The sequence below is a fragment of the Papilio machaon genome, chromosome 27, assembly GCF_912999745.1.
Source record: "Papilio machaon chromosome 27, ilPapMach1.1, whole genome shotgun sequence".
In the NCBI taxonomy this organism is placed as follows: Eukaryota; Metazoa; Arthropoda; class Insecta; order Lepidoptera; family Papilionidae; genus Papilio; species Papilio machaon.
In genome coordinates this window covers 4616464-4639223 of record NC_060012.1, presented here as the reverse complement: position 1 = coordinate 4639223, position 22760 = coordinate 4616464, and the positions used below count along the sequence as shown (strand labels likewise).

The 22760-nt window shown below is 35.4% G+C and overlaps 1 protein-coding gene and 1 non-coding gene across 5 annotated transcripts in view; one reads left to right on the top strand and one right to left on the bottom strand.

Moving 5' to 3' along the window:
• Window positions 1-22760, bottom strand: part of LOC106711065 (heterogeneous nuclear ribonucleoprotein L) — a 264080-nt gene that overhangs the window by 27732 nt on the left and 213588 nt on the right. For all 4 annotated transcript variants that reach the window (XM_045684645.1, XM_045684646.1, XM_045684647.1 and 1 more), the window contains exons 4-5: window positions 18628-18724; window positions 4841-4892 (exon numbers count right to left, since the gene is read on the bottom strand). In XM_045684645.1, the coding sequence (XP_045540601.1) occupies window positions 4841-4892; window positions 18628-18724 (149 nt within the window). The remainder of the gene's footprint in view (window positions 1-4840; window positions 4893-18627; window positions 18725-22760) is intronic.
• Trnai-uau lies at window positions 4030-4119 on the top strand. Its single transcript is given in 2 exon segments — window positions 4030-4067; window positions 4084-4119. It is a non-coding gene; the product is annotated as a tRNA-Ile (tRNA).

Here is a 22760-nt window from a genome sequence, read left to right as displayed (position 1 = left end):
CTTGTATAAGTACAATATCTTTCAATGTCAGTCCCCTTTATTATCTGAACAGCAACAATATATTGTCAAGAGTTAGCATTGAAATCTATTAATAATAGAAAAATTGATATAAAATTTCGTAGCTCAATCGTATATAAAGGTACATCGAAACAAAACCTCGACAATACAAAAACAGGTCGTACAACAGAACTCAATTAAGCGATTAACCCAATTCTTGTGAGCGCGGGATGCATTCGAAATTCAAGAGTTATTTATCGGTCGATTTCCAATACGACCAGATGTCGTTGATACACGATTTTCGAATAAAATTTTAGTTAACTTCCACGTTAATTAAGTGACCAATAAAAGAATATTATCGATACATTTCTCTCACAAATATCTTGACACTTTCCTAACAAATTGACCGATCAGACAAATCAAATGATATAAAACTTTTAGAAAATTAATCTGATACATTTTTGAAAAGAGATATAAAATAATATTATAGTTTATTGGCGGTAAATATTCTATACTCTACGTTTATTTATATGTATACGTTAACGACTAGTTATGTTTTTCAGGGCCTGGGTACAAAAAACTTTTATCACAAGTTGGCGTTGCGTTGACATAGGCTTCCGAAATGCGATCTATAAAAATAAATAACAAAGTACTTAAACCGAAAGCACTGTGGTGATACAAATAACCACGTTGACATCAATACTATCAATCAGCAGCAGTCAAAGGGCTAAACATTTATTAAACTAAACAGTGTCCAACTGTATTTTTTTGTTGTAATACATTATTAGTATACTTTCACCATAGACAAACTGAACATATTACTTCATAAATCGTGAATTACAAAACATTTCCGAAAGAAGTCTTACATAACTATAGTATACTTAGCTACCGTATTTTATAATCAAATAACTTCGCTTTTATACATAATTAGGAGAAAAAAAGAACCGCGATATATGCCTTTTGAAGTTCCCCTCTTTATATTTAATTTAGTGAAATTAAAACATAAATATATGCAAAAAGAAACAAAGCAAAAATTGCAAGCACTATAACGGCCATAATTAAGGTCCACTTTACTCCACACTCAGGGGTCTAAGTGGTCTGGATGTGCAATAATCGATATAATACATCGCGTTTCGCTTTTAAAAAGTGCAAATTTATGCAGAATACATCAACATTTGGCACTTGATCGGAGATTTTTTGCACGCCATCAACCACTAGAGGGCGTTTCGATAGAGCGGATAATCTATGGAATAGCTTAGGCATAGATAACATAAAATATAATTATCTCATTAATTGTACCCCTTAGTGTAGATTTCTAATTAAGATTAAACGACTCGTGATAAGTAGAGTCTTAGTCATTTTGTGCCGGAGACCTAATTTTAATCCACCCTTCTTACCCTTTTCTTAAAAGGAATTATAGGAAGGGGAAATTAATTTGGCAGAGGAGGAGATGCATAGGAAGGTTAAATATTCTCTTTTTGTGCGTCCCCTCCTTCGTCGATTGGGGGTAGGCAACGCATCTGCAATTTCGAATGTCTATGGGCAACGGTCAGTTCGCCATGTCGGCAAATTCATGTGGCCGCTTGCTCGTTTGCCACATATATATAAAACCGCTTATATAATAACAATATCGCTACAAAATATCAATTACATCTTCGCTTTTAAACGATCTTTTCCATGGATCACGACATTGCCACAAAAACGTCTGACGATTTACTAATTACATGGTTTTGTATGCATTTTATTTTCCACGATCAACATTGTATGGACATAAATCAAAGATATCAAAAAACGTTACTAATATTATAACTGCGAATGTTTAGATGTAAGGATGGATGTTTGTTACAAAATCGGCACAGATATTGGACATAGCCTGGAAGAACACATATGCTACTTATTAGGTTTTTTTGATACCGCGCGGACGGGGTCGCGAGCGATAGCTAGTTTAATAAAAAAAGAAACATATAACCGTAATCTCTCATTATCGAAATACTCAAACAAAACAAACCAACATCACTTTCATAGTCATTTAAAAATTTGAGATAACATATTTTGGAACTATTGTTTCAGCAGTAGAAGCCCACGGCAAGTAATATACCAGAAACAGTAATATAAATATTACAGAAAAATCTTACACTTCCTTAATAAAATTCATTAAAGTTCACGTCATCTTTAAAACATTTATTCACCCTAAAGAAGTAAAATAAGTAGGTATTTAAAAGAATTTTTCAATTGAATTTCTACTTCATGTTTTATATTGAATCTGAAGGAACGGAAATTGCAAATCTTGAGATCATTCAGACTGATAGCTAAGTTAAAAACGTTTAAAAACGATTGAAAATTCAATTAAAATTTCACTCGATGAATACGAATTTAAAAAAGAAGGTGGAAGGCCAATGATTACTTAAGCAGTCTCTAATCTACACTAAGGAACTCTCTCAGTCAACAATTAACGTATCTTAATTATGTCAAGCGAACACAGCACAACCATTCTTAGCAAAACGTCTACAAAATAGTGATCACCATCATCAGTGAGCGTCGGTAGCTCAGGGGTTAAGCACTTGACTTGCAATCTGCAGGTCCTGGGTTCGAATCCCGCCATGTATCAATGTGTTTTGCGATTCACAAATGTACATTTATCCGACGTTCTTACGGTGAAGGAAAACATCGTGATACCTGCACATATCTGAGAAGATATTCAATGATACGTGTGTAATCTACCAACCCGCACTGGGCTAGCGTGGTTGTCTAAGACCTAGTCACCCCTAACTGAGGGTAGGGTCCGAGCCCCTTAGTGGGGACGTATAGTGAGCGAGTGATTATGACCGAGGGTCTCGTAGGCTACAAAATAGTATAATGCCAATACCAATAATTCTTTTTAAAACAAAAGAAATAACAATATGGTGCAGTGAAACCCCACGGTTATTCAAGTCTCAGTGAATTGCATTATAAAAGTTTAAATTTCAATCTTATCCCTTACAATTGTTAGCCGAGCAACATTTTACAACTAAATATTCAAGCGAGCGGACTTTGAAATGCACGCCTTGCACCAAATGTCGGAGAAAATTCGAAAATCTCAAGTATTTTGCATATTTCTTTTATTATAATTTTCAAGAACCAACTTTTTCGTGGTCGAAAGAGTTTTAAATCTCCGCTCTCGTACAATCCTTGAGTAGAATTATTTAAGATTTTTTTTTTTTAATCCTACCCGCTACTTAGTTCGCGTGCAATTACCCTAATCGTTATACCAGACTGTGATCAGTTCCAAATATCATCCAGATCTGTTTATTAGTTCTATAGTAAAGTGGTAAAAAAACAATAACATCCGTATAAACTTTTGCATTTATAATATACTAGCTATCGCCCACGACTCCATCCGCCCGGAAAAAAAACGTAATAAGTAGCCTATGTGTTATTCCAGACTATGTTTTATACTTATATCAGATTTCATCAAGATCCGTTGAGCCGTCCCGGAGATACCTTCAAACATCCATCCATCTAAACATTCGCATTTATTATATTAGTAAGATAAGAAGTATCTGTTGCGGCAGCACCGGCCACAGGGTTGAGTTGCCAGTGCGCATCGCGCAACCTTTTTTTGTACATATATTTTTTCTTTTTTTTCTACTTGGCATTATTTATTTTTCTTCTATTAATAAAAACAACTGTCGTTGTAAGTTTTCTCATCACCAAAATCACTTTTTTCATTCTTTGCTATCGATGAAATCATTAACATAAACAGTATCTACATATTTTGTGATCTCTGCCTACCCTTCTGCGTTGCGGGCGTAATGTTGTTATTATTATATCTACATATATCTTAAATCTACATATATCTTAAATCTATGTACAAACATAAAAACGTAACTTTTTATATAGGGTACTACATCAATTGAAACTTTATCTGGTAACTAAATGTTTATAAAATTAACATCGTGACATTACTTCTAACGACTATGATTCACGCATTAAAAAAAACGTAATCCAACAATGGTAGATAACGGTATGACGTATTTCGTAAGCCGTGTCATCGCTCCAGTGGCGCAATTGGTTAGCGCACGGTACTTATAAGACAGTGTCCGAGCTATGCCGGGGTTGTGAGTTCGAGCCTCACCTGGAGCATATATTTTTGTAAATTTATAAAGGCAAAAATTTTAAATTTTACAACATAACATCGAGTAACTTGCAAGTTTTGTGATGATAAATTTTAACTTAAAAACTAATGCTTGCTAAGTAAATAGGCAACAACATTTTGGAGGTGAAATTTTGATAGGCAGTCGTAATTAATTAAAAAAAAAGTAATGACCCCGACTGACTTTACTCCTATAACAAATCGGATTACACCTTTAAAATATTATGTATTGCTTTTTTATTCGGGTAAAAATAAGCGTAAATCAAAAAACAATTGTTTTGACAAAACGTTGTAAAAAACAAAATCTTTTTTATTTTCAAACCAAAATTTTGCGCTTTAAAACTATTAAAATAAAGCTTCATTCACTGGCAGTGTTATAAAGCATAATAAAACAGCAGTATTAAAAAAAAATAGTTCGTGTCATCGTAAGAGATGTTTTTAGATTGATTCAGTTTTGTATCATGCTAAGGAAGTGAAACAGTAAAGTGTACTGAAGGACGGCTTTAAATGTAGCCATACACGGAACGATTTCGATTAAAGCTCGCAATAACAAAACCGACTTAATCATCTTAAAATAAGTCAGTAAAGCAACAACATTACTACGATTCTATAAAATTCAAGTACTTGAATCTCATGTGACAAGTTGTTTGAAGATCGTTTCGTGTATGTCTGTCATACATCATACAATAAAAAAAATTATAATATACTCACATGTGTAGTCCCAGCTGTCCTGATCATTTTTGAACACGTTCAATCTTTCAGGCTGAAACAAATTAATTTTTAATATTATTACAAATAACACAAAACTATTTTGTAAAAAAAAATAACGTAACAATACCTCAACTAGAATTAATATTAGGTATAATATTTATGCTTTGAAATGAAAAAATATCTAGTTAATTTATAAAATTAATCTGAAAACATAATATTCTAACTTTAAGGCCCTTCGTAAACAAAGCAATGCAGATCTTTAAAACAAATATAGTAAGGTTGGGTCACGCATCACGACTATACTCAACGTTGCATCGTCGACATGAGTCGTCTATTAGGTCAGTACAAGCATAAAGACTACTTGGATTTACTCCACCTGTAAAGGAATGATGTTTCTGAACGGATTTTATAAATGTCACTTGCCAATTTATATGGAAGAACTGTCAGATGGATACAAATAAAATAAGGTGGATTGTGTTAAGTGTTTTAATTCATTCCGTAACTAAGAAACCAAGAAAAAATATAAACCGACGAGCACAGAAAAACAACGATGCTTAACACCACCATCTTGAAAATTACACCAAAATTCCTCACAAAAATCATGACAAACAGGTTGCGAGCGACTCTGTTTCACGATAACAGATAGAAAAGTCGGCTACGGGCGTTGTCTACGAACCTCTCAAACATTGTATCGCGAGAGTCGCGTGACAACTAAAATCGCCAGTTTTCGAACGTTGTCTTGTGTACGAAGGACCAAATTCTAAACCTCAACAAATTTATGGCGACATTTTCCCACACATTTCTATTAAAATTAAAAAATATATATATTCTCATTTCACAAGTACCATTATAATAATATTATTAAATCTGTCTACATAGGTATTTTCCAAGCATAGCCTATTAGAATGCAAAGCCAGTACGCAAATGTTATACTATCAGTGCAAACAGTCGACATCTAACTGCACTAGGGAGGTATTATGCAAATGCGACCCGCGATATAAGCAGCCCTGCCTACTGCGAGCTGCGACCCACAACTCTTACAGTCTCCAAATGCTGTGTGATAAATCACGTAGGTAGATTAACTACAAGGTTGGTTGCAGTACTAGTTTTATTTTAATGATTGTACTGAAATTTGTTATATTCTAGCTATGAATCTCAAAGAACAATCTGCACTGACCCAGCGTGACCAGACCTAGTAACCAATAATATTGTAGCCTCAAACTAAAGTCATTAACGATGTGACGACACGAAAAAAAATAATTTTAATTCCCAAGAACTTAAGTATAAGCAAGAATAAATTATAAAAATTTATTCTCAAACACCATTTGGCACAAAAAAAATAGATTTAATATTTTATATAAGGGAAGTCTTGCATGCACAATTACTCGCATCCCCTAATTTATGTGAGTCCTAATATTTGTCAAGATTCACTATGTTGTACACAGAAGGCGATGCTATAAGATATATCTTCGTTGGCTAAAAGCTTTCATTACGGTATTATATTTTCTGACAATATCACTAAGATAATATACATTGAGCGATGGTTACAATTTATTACATTAAGCCCAGTTTTTTTTCATCGTTCTTTATTATCAAATCTTAGACATAAAGTCAGTCTCGATCTAGTGCGGAAATTATGAATAACTATATTTAATAATAAATAATAATTCCCGATCGAATAATCATAAAACGTGATCAAGAAAGAACATATTGTCTTATCATTTAATAGTAATCCACTTCTTAAATAAAATATTTTTAGTAACTATAGCTATTGCATCGCATCGCATCGCATAGCTGTATATGTGCACATTCTTTATGTGATATGTTCAAGAGAAGGGTCATTACACAGTATGGAACCTCTGGCGCCTAACTGACTGCCACAGCCAGCACAGAGCTATACATAAATATGTGATGTACATTAGCCATATCCGATCTTTGTTTTATCTAATGGCGTACATGTATTTTGTTTTCTTAATGTGTGTTTTAAACAATACGACTTCTTAAACTCTACCGAAATTATTTTGACTCAAAGATCACGCAATTTTAGAGCCAAATTCTCTTCACTTATAATCTTAAATCTTTAACATTTGGTTTTATTACAATTTCACTAATTACAAGCTAATTAAAACACTATAAAACAAAAAAAAATACTGCAGTAAGTTGTCAAGTTTTCTACAAAAGTCACTTTAGAGACTAGAAAGACAAAAGAACATCACAAAAAAGTTAAAAGGCAAAAGTTAAAAAGTTAATTCCGCAAACAGTGAGAGTTTAATGTGACGACGGGTAAGTAACGAAGCAGTTCACCTTTGACTAAAGAGAAACGGACTGAACAAAGCGCGGTTGAACTAAATAAATTCTGAAATTTCGCAGGGGTAAAGATGACAATCACACATGTGCATATGATGCTTACATATAAATTAATATCCAAGCAAGCTAGTTTAGAACCTGTGGCGTTTCCCCACTGCGCATGCTAACTGCGCATGTCCGATGATAGGCGGATAATATGTCATTGAGTTAGAACTCGACAGCTAGCTAGTAAGGTGATGCTATGTATATATATGTAAATAAGGCATTGGAACAAATGTGTCTTTAGTGGTGACCCCGACGTGATATTCTAAACTACTGAACCGATTTTTTGTCTGAAAAAGGAGTCAGTGCGAGCGAATATACCGAGGTCCGACCGGAGCTACTCAAGGTCAGGCAATTTCTCAAGAAGCCTTCCTGCATTGCCTACGCCTGAAAGCTTCGGGCCCGTTAACGGCATCTTGCCGCCCGCCCGGTAAACCTATAAGGCTTATTTGTATACGATTTGAAGACATTCATCCGTATAAAGATATCATCATCCATGAAATATATGTGTTTCAAGAACAGCAAAATCGAGAATAGCGTAAATGCGTGAAAAAAGTGTGTCAGACAATGTCATTTGCGTAAGCTGCAAGTAAGCTTAAGCATCGAGCATATTATTTTTGGGTTGAAAAAAAACCGCCATGACATGTTAATATTGCATTGACGCTAGCGCCAGAGGAGTTAGCGACGAGTTACGAAAGCTTCGAAGTTGACATATCCCGGAAAAGACTTTTATCTTCGTTTATAATTTGTCAAAAATCAAACTCATGTCAGAGAGTAAGGAGGTTTAGAGTGTATAAATATAGCAACTATTTATATTGTTTCAAGAATCCTGTATATGTTTGTGCGATGAGTTTATATTTTTGTGTAAATAATTTTAGCCGGTGTATTATTATTATTATTTGTTTTTGCAATTGTTAATTCTTTTATATCGCAAAGGTTGCGATAATAGAGTAATAATATATTTTCTTTAATTAGCCTTGGAGTACGTAGAATTGACAGTGTCGTATCCTTTCAACTGTGATACAGTGTCTCGGTTATTTCTGAATAATTGAAATTGTAATTATTACTTTTTACATTGGGTGTGTTGTATTGATATGCATATAGATATGTTATTTTTATTTTGTATTGTACATTAATATTGCACAGCTTTGCGCAGCGGTGGCAACGCCTGTTTCCCTTTCTACTTCACTACTCACTTATACATATATTACAGCGTTTTTTTTTTCTCTTCTTTGATTATTTTTGCACTTAGTATCATGGCGACTCCAGAAGAGCAAATCCATCTTCTTCAGGAACAATTGAAATTACTGCAAGCAAATGATAAACAAGTCATGGCTGCGTCGGCGAAATTACCACCATTTTGGACTGACAAGCCTTCTGTATGGTTCGGGCAAGTTGAAGCACAATTTGAGATTTCCGGTATAACACAGGAACGCACGAAATATAACTATGTAGTTGCGGCTTTAGAAAGTCAAGTGGCAGGCGAAATAGCAGATATCATAGAGAATCCACCAAAAGAGGATTGTTACCAGTATTTAAAAACAGAGCTTATTAATCGCCTCTCTGCATCAAGAGAGGAAAGACTACGCAGACTATTAGGCGACGAAGATATAGGGGACAGAAAACCATCCCAGTTTCTTCGTCACTTACGTGGCTTAGCTGGTTCTGTTTTAAAATGTGATGACATTATTCGGCAATTATGGTTGAAACGTCTCCCGACTAGTATACAGTGTATACTTGCTACGCATGAAGATATGCCATTGGAGAAAGCAGCGGATATGGCTGATAAAATAGCTGAGGTGGCTAGTCCGGTGACTGTACAAGCTGTACAAGGACCATCATCAGAGATGACTGATCTTCTTTTGCGTATCGATGCCCTCGAAGCGCGTTCAAGGAAATCCAGATCGCTCTCAAGGCCACGGGGGTTAAATATAAGATCCCGATCAGCGTCTCGAGCACCTACTGGATTCTGCTGGTACCACAGAACGTTTGGCAGGAATGCTAAACGATGTACTACTCCTTGTAATTGGAAGAATTCGGAAAACCAAATGAGCAGTCAGTAAGTGCGGCGACTGACTGCGATCCAAGCATTAGCCGCCGTTTGTTTGTAACAGATAAAACAACAGGTCGGAGATTTTTAATAGACACAGGTAGCGATCTTTGCTGTTTTCCTCATAGGTTAACAAAGGGTCGCTCAACATCCAGCTACCAGCTATCTGCTGCGAATGGCAGTGTTATTAAAACCTATGGCAGTATCTCCTTGCGTCTTGACTTTGGATTACGTCGTAGTTTCCTTTGGGATTTTACTGTTGCCGATGTTGAATCACCTATAATAGGGTCAGACTTTCTAAGTTACTATAATCTTCTTCCCGATCTTCGTCACAAACGGCTCATCGATGGCAACACTAGTCTGTCAACCGCTGCATTAGTCGCCCATGTCAATCAGGTTAGTGTCAGATCAGTATCCCTGGATAATAGCTCACCCTTTTCCAGGCTTCTTCTAGAGTTTCCAGACTTAACTCGACCTCCTGGGTTTCCACGACTAGTTAAACACAATACCGTACATCATATAATAACAACAGATGGTCCACCGGTTTCATGTCGTCCACGAAGATTGGCTCCTCGCAGACTGATCGCGGCTAAGAAAGAATTTGAAGATATGGTAAGGTGTGGGACTGCTAGGCCATCGAAAAGTCCTTGGGCCTCACCTTTACATATGGCCAGAAAAGGAGAAAACGGATGGAGACCCTGTGGAGACTATAGAGCGCTTAACGCTAGGACTATCCCAGACCGATACCCTGTTAGGCATATAGCTGATTTCTCCCATAGCTTAGCTGGGTCCAATATTTTCAGCACAATAGATTTAGTGAAGGCATATCAACAGGTGCCAGTGAATGAGGCTGATATTTGCAAGACAGCTATCACTACGCCCTTTGGATTATTCGAGTTTCCCTTCATGACATTTGGTCTTCGAAATGCAGGGCAAACATTCCAGCGTTTTATCGATGAGGTCGTGAGGGAACTCGATTTTTGCTACCCATATGTCGATGACGTGTTGGTCTTCTCTAAGTCCCCAGAACAACACCTAGAACACTTAAGAACTTTATTCCAGCGGCTAACCGCTTATGGCGTTGTAATTAATGCAGCGAAATGTACCTTTGGAGCTAAGGAAGTGACCTTCTTGGGCTATCGAATCAACAGGTATGGTACATTTCCACCTCCGGAGCGCATCAAAGCTCTTCAAAATTATCCCTTACCGAAAACTGTACAGGGTCTTCGGAGATTTTTAGGCATGATAAACTTTTACCGAAAATTCCTCCCAAATGCTGCAGAGCTGCAAGTGCCACTCATTAATGTTCTGACGGACTCGAAGCTCACTGGAACCAAACCGGTACCGTGGACTCCAGAGCTAGAACTGGCGTTTCAAAACTGTAAGGATAGCCTTAGCAAGGCTACCCTTTTGGCTCACCCTGTCGCTAATCCCACTCTTGGATTATTTACCGACGCCTCTGCAATGCAAGTTGGTTCATGTCTCCAACAAAGAGTTAGTGATCACTGGGAGCCTCTAGCTTTCTTCAGTAAGAAATTGACCGCGAAGCAAACTCAATGGCCTGCGTATTACCGTGAACTTCTTGCAGTTTATGAGAGTGTTCAACATTTCCGGCATTTTTTGGAAGCTCATCATGTCACCATTTATACCGATCATAAGCCGCTGGTGTACGCTTTCAAACAGAAAAGAGAAAAGCTTCCGCCGATTCAACTGAATCAATTGTCCTTCATTTCACAATTCACGACAGATGTCGTTCATGTTAAAGGAGCCGAAAACATAGTGGCCGATACACTATCACGCATCGAGTCTATTTCATTCGACGATAGTTATCGTGCTCTAGCTAAAGAACAAGAATCGGATGAAGAGATCAAAAATGCCATCGATAATTCGTCGTTACGATTACAAAAAATTTCCATACCAAATTCTGATTTATTTCTTTTTTGCGACATATCCACTGGCAAACCACGTCCCTTTGTTACGCCCTCTTTCCGTCGTGAGTATTTCAATAAGCTCCATAATCTTAGTCATCCAGGCGCGCAAATATCAGCACGTTTAGTTGCTGACCGTTTCGTTTGGCCAGCTATGAAGAAAGACTGTAGGAAATGGGCCAAGGAGTGCATAGCATGCCAGCGCAGCAAAGTGTCCAGGCATACCTGGACACCAACAGGAGGATTTACAACTCCTACAAACCGTTTTCGTCATGTCCATGTGGACATAATTGGCCCCATGCCGAGCAACAAGGACTATAGATACTGCCTCACCGCAGTTGACAGATTTACTCGGTGGCCAGAGGCGTGGCCAATGAAAAGCATTACTGCGGAGGAGGTTGCTGAAACATTTATGGCTGGATGGGTTGCTCGTTTTGGGGTTCCTGCAACTGTTACTACGGATCAGGGACGTCAGTTTGAATCGTCTCTATTCAACGCTTTGCTGAGCCATTGCTCGGTAAGCCGAACCCGTACCACTAGCTATCACCCTTGTGCGAACGGAATGGTAGAAAGGTTTCACCGCCAGCTCAAAGCAGCCCTTATGTGTCATGGAGGTACGTGGTTTGGCGCGCTGCCCTTGGTTCTCCTTGGAATGAGAGCAGCACTAAAAGAAGATCTCGGGGTCTCCACAGCAGACCTCGTTTATGGAGAACCTCTTCGTCTGCCCGGCGAGTTCATTTCTCCTTCACCTAACACACACACTCCTTCAGTCACTGATTTTGTGTCAGAGCTGAGAAGTCACATGGCCAGCATAAATCCTGTTCCGGCGAAGCATCATTCAGAAAGACGACCATTCATTTTTAAAGATCTTGACAAGGCAACTCACGTTTTTTTGAGAGATGATGCAGTGAGGACATCATTGAAGCCACCATATACCGGTCCACATCCAGTTGTAAGCAGGGACGATAAGAATATTGTTATTACAATCGGAAACAAGAACACAAAAGTTAGTCTAGACCGAGTCAAACCGGCGTATGTTGAAGAGCCTTTGACACCAGACTCTTTTTCCTCTTTTCATTGTCCTTCGACTGTCAATTCTCCCTCAAAATTAATTACATGTATTCCACCATCTAGTTCACATACATCTCAACCATCACCGAAGAGCGACACTCACGATTACATATCACGTTCAGGTCGCAAGGTGCGTTTTAAATTGCCCATTAAGACATAACATCTATCATGTTCCCTCTTTGAATTAAAAAAGTTATGTTATCTTTTTCTCTTTAAGCAACATTCTTTAAGTAGGGGTCATTTTACACCGTGGGGGGGTACTGTGGCGTTTCCCCACTGCGCATGCTAACTGCGCATGTCCGATGATAGGCGGATAATATGTCATTGAGTTAGAACTCGACAGCTAGCTAGTAAGGTGATGCTATGTATATATATGTAAATAAGGCATTGGAACAAATGTGTCTTTAAACCTATTGTTTGGTACAGGCAGAGGAGGTGCTCGACAAGTCCTGTCACTTAAAAGTCTAACTGTAACGAGGTAGTTGGCACAAAGCGGTTGAGTCTACTAGTGCTGAGTACACTTAACGCGGTCGTCTTTTGCCCGCGTCACGCTGACGCCCTTCCGTATACTTAAAGCACAAAAAAACGGCTGATACGTATTTTTTTTAAGGTAAAATTTCCTAAATAGTATTTATTGATTTACAAAGGTTACTCAAAATTTGTTTGACACTTTTTTTTATCTTTATAAATATAAAATTTGTAATTAACAAAATAATTAGTTAGTTTTTTTGTTAAAAGTTATAATAATTTTGTACAATTTAACTACTACTTCCTTATTAAAAGAAAATTATATTATGTTCTTTTGTCAACAGAATCTTTGTTTGATATGATGCTGTTTACCATTTTAGAACTCAGTGAAAACAGCAAAAATATACTCATTATTTTCGGCCGAGAGTATAAGACTCTAGCATTACCACTTAGCGTTAGTTACTTCTGTTAGAATTAGTAGACTGAATATTGTAAATTCTTTTCTTTTCTCTTGCAAGTCAAAATTATTAGATTATACTGTAATTTATTACATACTAGCGACCCGCCCCGGCTTCGCACGGGTGCAATGCAAAATATACCTACTACAGAATAAATGCACAATTTATTTAAGGTACTTAAATGGATAAGGATTAATGCTGTATTGTTTAAAATCACTTCGTAAAAGAATAAAAATGGTTATGCTGGGTTATCCCTAAGAGATAGACATATACCATCGCGGACTTTTTTGTTGAACTTTTTAAGGTGAACAATACTGTAGTACATTATTTTGGTCTATCTCGTAGGGTTCAGCCAGCGTTTGCAATATAAGCGCAAAAAAACGTGCTTATTTACGACATCACATTAGAAAACTTTAAATTTATCAGTGTTTCTCTACTATATTATGCATTTATTATACATACAAACCTTCCTTAAGAATCACTCTATCTATTAAAAAAAACCGCGTCAAAATCCGTTGCGTAGTTTTAAAGATCTAAGCATACATACGGACATACAGCGAAAGCGACTTTGTTTTATACTATGTATTGATTAGCTGTAGCCCGCGATTTCGTCCGCGCGGAATTAAAAACAAACTTATTAAGTAGCCTATGTGTTCTTCCATATGTTCTGACTATGTTCTACATCTGTGCCAAATTTCATCAAGATCCGTTGAGCCCTTCCGGAGATACCTTGAAACAAACATCGATCCATCCTGCCATCTAAACATTCGCATTTATAATATTAGTAAGATAGTAAGAAGTAAGAAAAATAGTATTAGACAAATTAAGATTGACATTAAACAAAGAACACTTCAAACCTTCAATTATTTTACTCGTAGTATTACAAAAAAATTGACGTAGGTTTCGTTGGTGATTTCTCTAGAGATCAGCTGAACCGCACTTGGTACAATAAAGGCTTTCGCACACCATTTAACGTAAATAGAAATGAAGTATATATTACAAGAGAATGTTAGTTCACATTTCAAGATTACCCAAAGGAGTCTGGGATTTTAGAGTCAGTAAATTCTATACTTGCTATTGTCCGCGAATTCGTCCGTGTGGAGTTAAAAAAAAAACTAATAGTCTATGTTCTTCCAAACTATATTCTACAACTATGCCAACTATCTCCGAGATCCGTTCAATCGTTTTGGAGATACGTAACAACATACATCCATCCATCCATCCAAATTTTCGCATTTATAACATTAACATGAAGTATGACTCTATTCCACTGCATATTCAGTCAATAACTTATATAAATATTAACTAATACTGAGTTTAAAAGAGTAAATTAAAAAAATAATAAGGTAAAATATTAAATAAAATTTTTTTTAAAAATGTTTTTCTAATTTTCAATAAAACAGCTGTAGAAAACTAGATTATTAGGGGATGAATTTCAAAATAAGTAATTCTATTTCTCGATAACGAAAAAAAAAACTCAAAACGTCAAGTCCTTAAGGCTAGTAATTTTTTTCTATACTTACAAGTGACAAATCACCTTTTAGTGAAATTATAAAAAAAAAACAAAATACGATACACAACATACGCTTTACACAAAACATCCATTAGGATACATCCGGGTATCAAAAATTGATCACCCCTCACCCGGGTATACCCGGCCATGTTCTCAATATAACCTTTCGATCGGAGGGTACTTGTGAAATCGTTTAGCTTCCGGGGTGACTGGGTATAATTGGGACTAAAGAAAAATAAGTTACATTTATCTTAAAGTTTTAGATTAGTACTGGACACTTACAAGTAAAAATTATAAGGCTTATTTAACGATATCATGAGCACTTTTGAAAAAGTGAACAACTGAGACAAATTCGCTGTGAATTCCCAACTACGTAATTTTCACAAAAAAATATTAAATTGTCATATCTCTTATCTTACTAATATTATAAATGCGAATGTTTGGATGGATGGATGGATATTTATTTAAAGGTATCTCCAGAACGGCTGAACGGATCTTGCTGAAATTTGGCATAGATGTAGAGCATATTCTGGAAGCATACATAGACTACTAATGAAGTTTGTTTAATTCCGCGCAGACGTAGTCTCAGGCGACAGCTAGTTGTCTATAAAATATAAAGATTACAATATGGTTTTTAAATAATTTTTTTAGCTCTAAACTGCCCGTGGTTTATCTATTATACACAAAACAAAATCAACTCAAGAAAATTGTCTCATGTCACAACTTTTAGCGTTTAACCTATTAAATTCAACAGGGCACGCGGGTATGATTTATGTTGCCAATGTTCAACTTTTGCCCCGACAAATACGATACGCAGTGATCATGACTTTAAAATATTTTATGTTGAAAAAACATATCTCAATTTTGTTTGTTTGAAATTGATATATTTTTTTAGCTATTCAAGATATTGAGATATTTTTAATTAATTAGTTAGTTAAAACCTTTAAATTATAGATGCGAATGTTTAGAAGGATTGAAGGATGTTTGTTACAAGGTATCTCCAGAACGGTTCAATGAATCTCCATGAAATTTAGCACAGATGTAGATCATAGTCTGGAAGAACACATAGGCTACTAATTAAGACTTTTTTTATATAAGAGAAGGGGGCAAGCGAGCGGCGGGAACACCAAGGTGATCATCGACACCCATGGACATCCGTAACACTAGAACAACTGCAGATGCGTTGCCGGCCTTTAATAAAGAAATATGCTCGCTTCTTGAAGGAAAAAAAAAGAAAAGGTTTTTTATTCCCGCGCGGAATGACGCGCAGGCGACAAGCTAGTGTCTACATATTTATGTAGCTGACTGTACTCAACAAAAGTACGTCCCGTACAATAATGGTTGTATAAAAATAGACGACAACGTACGAGCGACGAGTTCGATACCAATAAATTTCAAATGATATACGAACCAAACACCTGTCCTTGTTCACACAATAGGTCGTATGATTGACAATGACGAAAAAAACTCGAATTAAAAATCGTGTTTTTTTTTAAGACAAAAGCCCCTGGCGTCCTAAGAATTGTCTATCAAAATGTCATCAAAATCTACCCATTAGTTTAGAAACGCAAAGACGAAAAAAAAATACAGTCGAATTGATCCTTCTTTTTGAAGTCGGCTAAAAAATATTACCATCTCCCTGTAGTTATCCCATTCTATGTGGTTCTTATTAACATCCTGTATTCTTAATCTTGCATCAAATAAATCTAATTATTTAACAGGACAAAAAAATAATCATTGCTAAAACAAAAAAAAAAACAATGAATTTCGTTTGTAAAATGGTTGCATTTTCAGATGCGGCACTTGTAACTGTTATCTGTTGCACGCTTTTTGCTCTCAAAAATGTAGGGTGACTATGGCTTTATAGTTTTCCGAAACATCAATGGACAATTAGAAAAAATCATCCTACTCTGTAATAATAATTGTAGAAAGAGACAAGCTAGATGAGAGGTGGACAGTTATCTTTTGAATTCTTCAAGACGAAGCATACAAAGAATATAAAAAAGCACTTCTACTGTCCTTGAATAACCAATTCCCTTAATTCAGGTTTAAGAAAAGGGAATTTTAAATTACATCAGGTCACATTCTAGCCAATTATTCTCACTTAATTTATTTCACATCTATTCGTAAATGTGTCCGCGATCGTGCATACGGTTATTCTACTAGTTTTCGCTGTAAAAGCGTTGCAAAAAAAAACTCACCGAAACTCCATTCGCTTTGCTTGTAAATTGAGGTTGGAATTTTTTAAACGGCGGAATGTCCGAGTATGTCAATTTATTATGTCCATTGCAGTGCTAGAGTTAAATTGCCGGAATTATCGTTACTTCTGACATTGCGGTTTACATTTTAGTTATCTTTAAGAGGACTTTTAGTGTTGTTTAGACAAATTTAGGTTTCGATATCGTTTAATTTCAGTGTCCCATTACACTAGTAAATTTGTTTTCTCAATTTATCGTTGGTTTCTGAGACCAAAATCCATTTATTTAAAACATACTAGCTTTTACCCGCGACTCCGTCCGCGCGGAATAAAAAATAGATAACGGGGTAAAAATTCCTGGTTCTAAGCTACCTGCCCATCAATTTTCAGTCAAATCGATTCAGCCGTTCTTGAGTTATAAATAGTGTAACTAACACGACTTTATTTTATATATATAGATTGTTATATCTGTTTTGTCAAATATAATGAGAGGAATGACGTTATATATTACATAAGGATTTAAATTAACTCAGCTGTTTACTCGTATACTGACAAATAAAAACAAAACACTCGAGTCACGCTGCAAACAATAAACCTTTTAACAGAAACATGTTCGAGATAAAAGTAATTATGAAAAACATTTAAAACAATAGAACACTTTATACCAAAAAAAATACGTAAACAATATTTGTAACAAAACAATTTAATTAACAACGACAAAGTTACGCAGCTTTAACGAACGGGTTTAACAAATTACAATTGTAAAACAGTGGATGTTCGCTGTTGAAAATATCTCAGTTTTTTTTTTCAATAGATAAATTATGAAACAGTACATACTCCGCTTCATCATCATCCCTCTCTTTTGATAAATGGCAATCTTTGGATGGATGGATGGATGTTTGTTTGAAGGTATCTCCAGAACAGTTTAGCGGATCTCGATGAAATTTGACACAGATATAGCTCATACTCTGAAAAATCATATAGGCTACTTATTATTATTTTTTTTTATTCCGAGCGGACGGATTCACGGGCGACAGCTAGTTATTAAAAACTTTTACATAGATAACAAACTCTGTATAAAAGATAATAATTACATCAGACACAAAACAATCTGTAACCTAACGCCTCCCTAAGTGCTGCCTACAAAACACTGACTGTTCGGTCTAATATTTCTCAGCAAAGAATATTAATTTCGTAGAAAAATATATTTCAAAATTGTCGCTATAGATTACAAACGAACAAACAGCCTTGTAATTTCGCCAAAATAGCGAAGACCTATAGACATGTACAACAAGTTTAAAGGTAGCAGAAGCGACATTTACTGAACATAAGAGGGGATGTACAGAAAGATATTTTCCCTTCCTATACGTCTCCTTCTTCTTTTCCTACTTACTTCAAAAACTACAAAACCTATTCAGTTTTTATTACCTGACCATCTCAATGTAATACTCAATAAAAGCACCACCAGACGCTCACGCCCTCTACTGGACGAAATAAGATATCCACACGTGACAGCTTATAGTGCAATGAAGGAAAATTGAAAAACATCTACTCAAGATTGTTACTTGCAGTAATATTATTTACACACGATGGCAGAACAGTGAAGTAGAGTAGTGGACAGTGCAGTACTGCTACTGTATTTGTTTTAAAGCCCAACTGAGTTAAAACACTACAGTGCGTTCAAACAAAAGCTGTACTGCATCTGTCTGTCGGAGAGCTCAAGACTTTAATAATACAAAATAAATAAACTCACCTTAGCGAATTCAATTTTGAGTGTACAGCAACCAGAGTATATGTCACATCCGTGTAGGGCTTCCTTTGCGCGCGTCGCAGACTCGATACTTTCAAACTTGTAGCCAATGAGTTAAGGTTCAAATTGCAACAACAATGTACACAATGCAAAAACAAACATACGACAGTATTACGATTGGCAAAGGTTTAACAATTTATAACATAAAATATCAAATATACAAATTTAGATAAAATTTACGTAAGCAAAAATTTGACATTTAAAAAAAAATAGTTGTAAACTGAATTACTTTTTATATTGAAAATTTGTAGTACAAAAAGAAAAAAAAATAATATAAAAACTGAAAACAGTCAGGGGCTATAAAATAAAAAAAAATCTACTTTAAAGTATCAAATTAGTTCCATAAAAAATGCATATTTATTCCAATATAATAACTTTTACGATCTGTGTTAAAATAACTTATTAAATCTTAGAAAACTTTATTAAAAGTGAAAGACAGAGATTTTCTTCGGATGAATGACTCATATGAAAACTTCTAAAGAATCAACGGCCCGGAAAATGAAACCGCGTCGCAAAGACGGACAAATATATTTATTTTTGTTTTTAAACTTAGAAGAAAGCAATTTTATATGAAATTGACTACAAAATAAATAAAAATATACAAGCATTACTTTTATGATTTACCGGTAGATTTTCATTTAATATTTTTCAATATAAAAATTAGCTGTCGCCCGCGACTATCCGCGCGGAAATAAAAAAACTTAATAGCGTACGTATTCTTCCAGACTATGTTTTATATCATGCCAAATTTCATCGAGATATGTTGAGCCGTTCTCGAGATATCTTCAAACAAACATCCATCCATCTAAACATTCGCATTTGTAATATTAGTTAGAAGTACAGATTTTTTTTTCTAACACAATAAAATAATACGTATATAATATAGTAGTTTTTAAACATCCTCCAAAGAATCATTTCAAAGATTGAAATGAACAACAATTTTAAAAACAACATCCCAAAGAAAGTATTCAGTTATGGGCCATTGCACAATCCAATCGTATCTTCAAACACGTATTTAAAATACAAAATTTACGATACATTAAAATAAATATACAAATTGGTAAAGCAAAGGTGACCGCAAACATTACCATATCATTTCCCAAATTGTCGTCTCGAGCCAAAAACTTGCGATTTAACGACACCGGCGTCAGTAAATTGACCATTACTCGGTCAACTGCGGTCGCAAAGAGCAAATCTTTATTTTTACAACACAACTAACATTTATATTGACTTCATTAGTTTGTTCACATTTTCTTATGAAGACATTTGAAAATGATAAAACTTTTTTTTTTTAAAAGAATGGGGCAAACGAGCGCATCGATGAACCAATCACCGAGGTGGTCAACGTAACCAATGAACATCCGCAACATAAGAGGAACTGCAGATGCGTTGCCTTTAAGGAAATCGTATTATGCTCGCTTCTAGAAGGTTGAATATCTGATACAATTCTTGTAATAACCGAAGTTCTTAAGATATTAATTTAATAGTTTCAAAGGGAATATAAAATGGATGTCCTCTAAACAATGTGTTTAGAGAGCATCAATATATACTTTTACCATTATAAAATGTGTTGGATTTAAATAATTGCATTAGACATTTTAATTATAAACCTAAGTACAAGATGAAATGGTTCAATTCTTTCACGCTATCTCCGATTCGTTCCCAGTATCGAAACAGAGACAAGAACGTAGCACTAATAAATTTCAATTAATGTCACAGCACCGCAGCGAGACTACGAGAGACAAATCGCCTTCGAATAAATCCAACCACGAATCACTGACCTACTGTTTAAATAGAACAAAGAAATTCTGTACTACGGATCATTTGTACACAAAGTTGCAAAATTAAGTGCTCGACAATTTTGTTTTTTGTCAATAAAATTATAAATAAATTACAATAAAAAATCGTAGCTTAAGTTCCAAACAGCTAATAATTTGAGAAACCAAAAATTCAACGGACTTAACCTCTATGAAACTCTGTGAAAGATGAACATAAAGACACCCCCTCGTCGAAATCGTTCACATAGTTTAAAGCAGAGATGTCAAACACAATTTTACAGAGGGCTATATATTAAATGTTGAATTCGTAGGTGGGCTAGATTGAAAATATTTATCAGTCCTGGGGTATAAATCACTCGTTAAGAACTCAATACCTAATACATTAGAACCCAGCTGTTCTTAGTTCCCAATGCCCAGTTCTGTTCAGAGTCTCCGACCCCAAATCTTGAGTTCCCTAGTTGTATCGATGTATCACTGCGCAATGTTCGTCACAGGTCGACGATCGTCCGACCTTGTACGAACAGTTTTAGTCGGCGGCGTTCACACCGTGCCGTAATAAAACATTCACTATTTATATTGCATGTTCGTTGCTGAGGTCAATGTTCGGTGTGTAAGTTCAAACTTAAGTTTTATTCGAAATTCAAAATCTAATCTTGAATATTTCTAAAATTGACTTTGTTTTAATCTTGTTGAATGTTTTTATTATAACATTATAAGGTACGAAGTACAAAAGTATGATGTTTTTTTTTCATTAGTATCTGACTTCCATTCATCACAATCTTACAATTTTGTATACATCTTTGTCAGCCGTTATATCTGGATTTAATGCCTTCCCACGCATAGCTGTGAAGCAATCCACATTGAGTCATTGCGTTAAACATTTTTAAATTCAAATTGAATTTCATTCAGAAAGTCGAAATTAAATGTGTAAAAATTACTCTTCGGTGTAACGATCAGTCCGTCATCGCCACGTGCGAGCATTAATTCATCGAGTTTTTTTTTTCAATGTAAAAACAAATCGCTACATCATAGAGATTTTGCAGCGGACGTTTTGTTTAGATAGAACGAGTCCAAGAGCGTTGTCTGGATTTCTTATACATGATAAAGCAACTTCTTTTTATATATGTATTACACATGATATTCTACAATATTAATATTATAAAAGCAAATGTTTGGATGTGTAGATGGTTGTTTATCTACAGAACGGCATCTTGATGAAATTTGGCATAGATGTAGATCATGGTCTGGAAGAACAGATGCTGTATAGGTCCTTTTACTTCCGCAAAAAAATGTGTATTTGTGTTTAGTGTATGTTGTTAACTAGACTAAGATTCAGCTTTTAAAATAAAAAAGTAAAAATCAATTTGTTAGTTTGGCCCTTATACATAGGACCAGTTATAGATAGTTTTACATAGAACTAGTTAATATCCGTTAGTCTAATTTATTATCCAAGACGATTTGTACGTGTACAAAGAGTTACGGCTTATTTTATTTCTACCCATCGTCATTTCTTTCACTAATACAATAAACAACTCTCAGTTTAACGGCCGCTGAGTTACAGAACGGACGCAATCATTATTTTATGACCGAGTAAAAATCTAATGCAATGAAAATATCTTACAGATAACAATTTCATTTCGATTATAAAATTTAGATCTGTAATGTACATTAAAAAATAATTAACACGATTTATAATAACTTTACATAACCAAGTTATAACTCCAGAGATGAATCTTATAAAAATATATTTATCCTTCACTTTAAGTCTTCTCCACGTTAAGTAGTCATTCGCACGGGCGTTTTTTATGCCGCGTTAAAACAAATATAACAAATACATTTCCATGTATATGTTTACACGGTAACGTTTTTAAAACGCGACGCTTTTTGATCGCGTATTGTTGAGTTTTGAGCGTTGGATGAAGGAAACAAGAGTGTTTTTAAAGTGTTCGACGCTAGAGAGCTGTAAACGCCGAGTTTTGGTGCGGCGTTAAAAAAGCGCCCGTTCGAATGTGGGCTAAGAAAAGACTTTTATTAAAAAAGGGGTTATTTACATTGCGTACATTTACATGAAAATGTTGACAATGTATTTACATAAAATTGCGTCCTTAAAGGGTCATTGGAGTCGAATATTCTTAAGATTCTATATGTATATCGACGCTGGAAAGCGTAAACGCTGTAACCCCGAAAGTATGAACTTTACAGGAGAGCCAAAAAATGATAACTCGTGAGCTGATACGCCTACAAGCATGCGGTATTTAGCAATGTTGTGTAGTTTGTGCTAACCTATAATAAAATCAT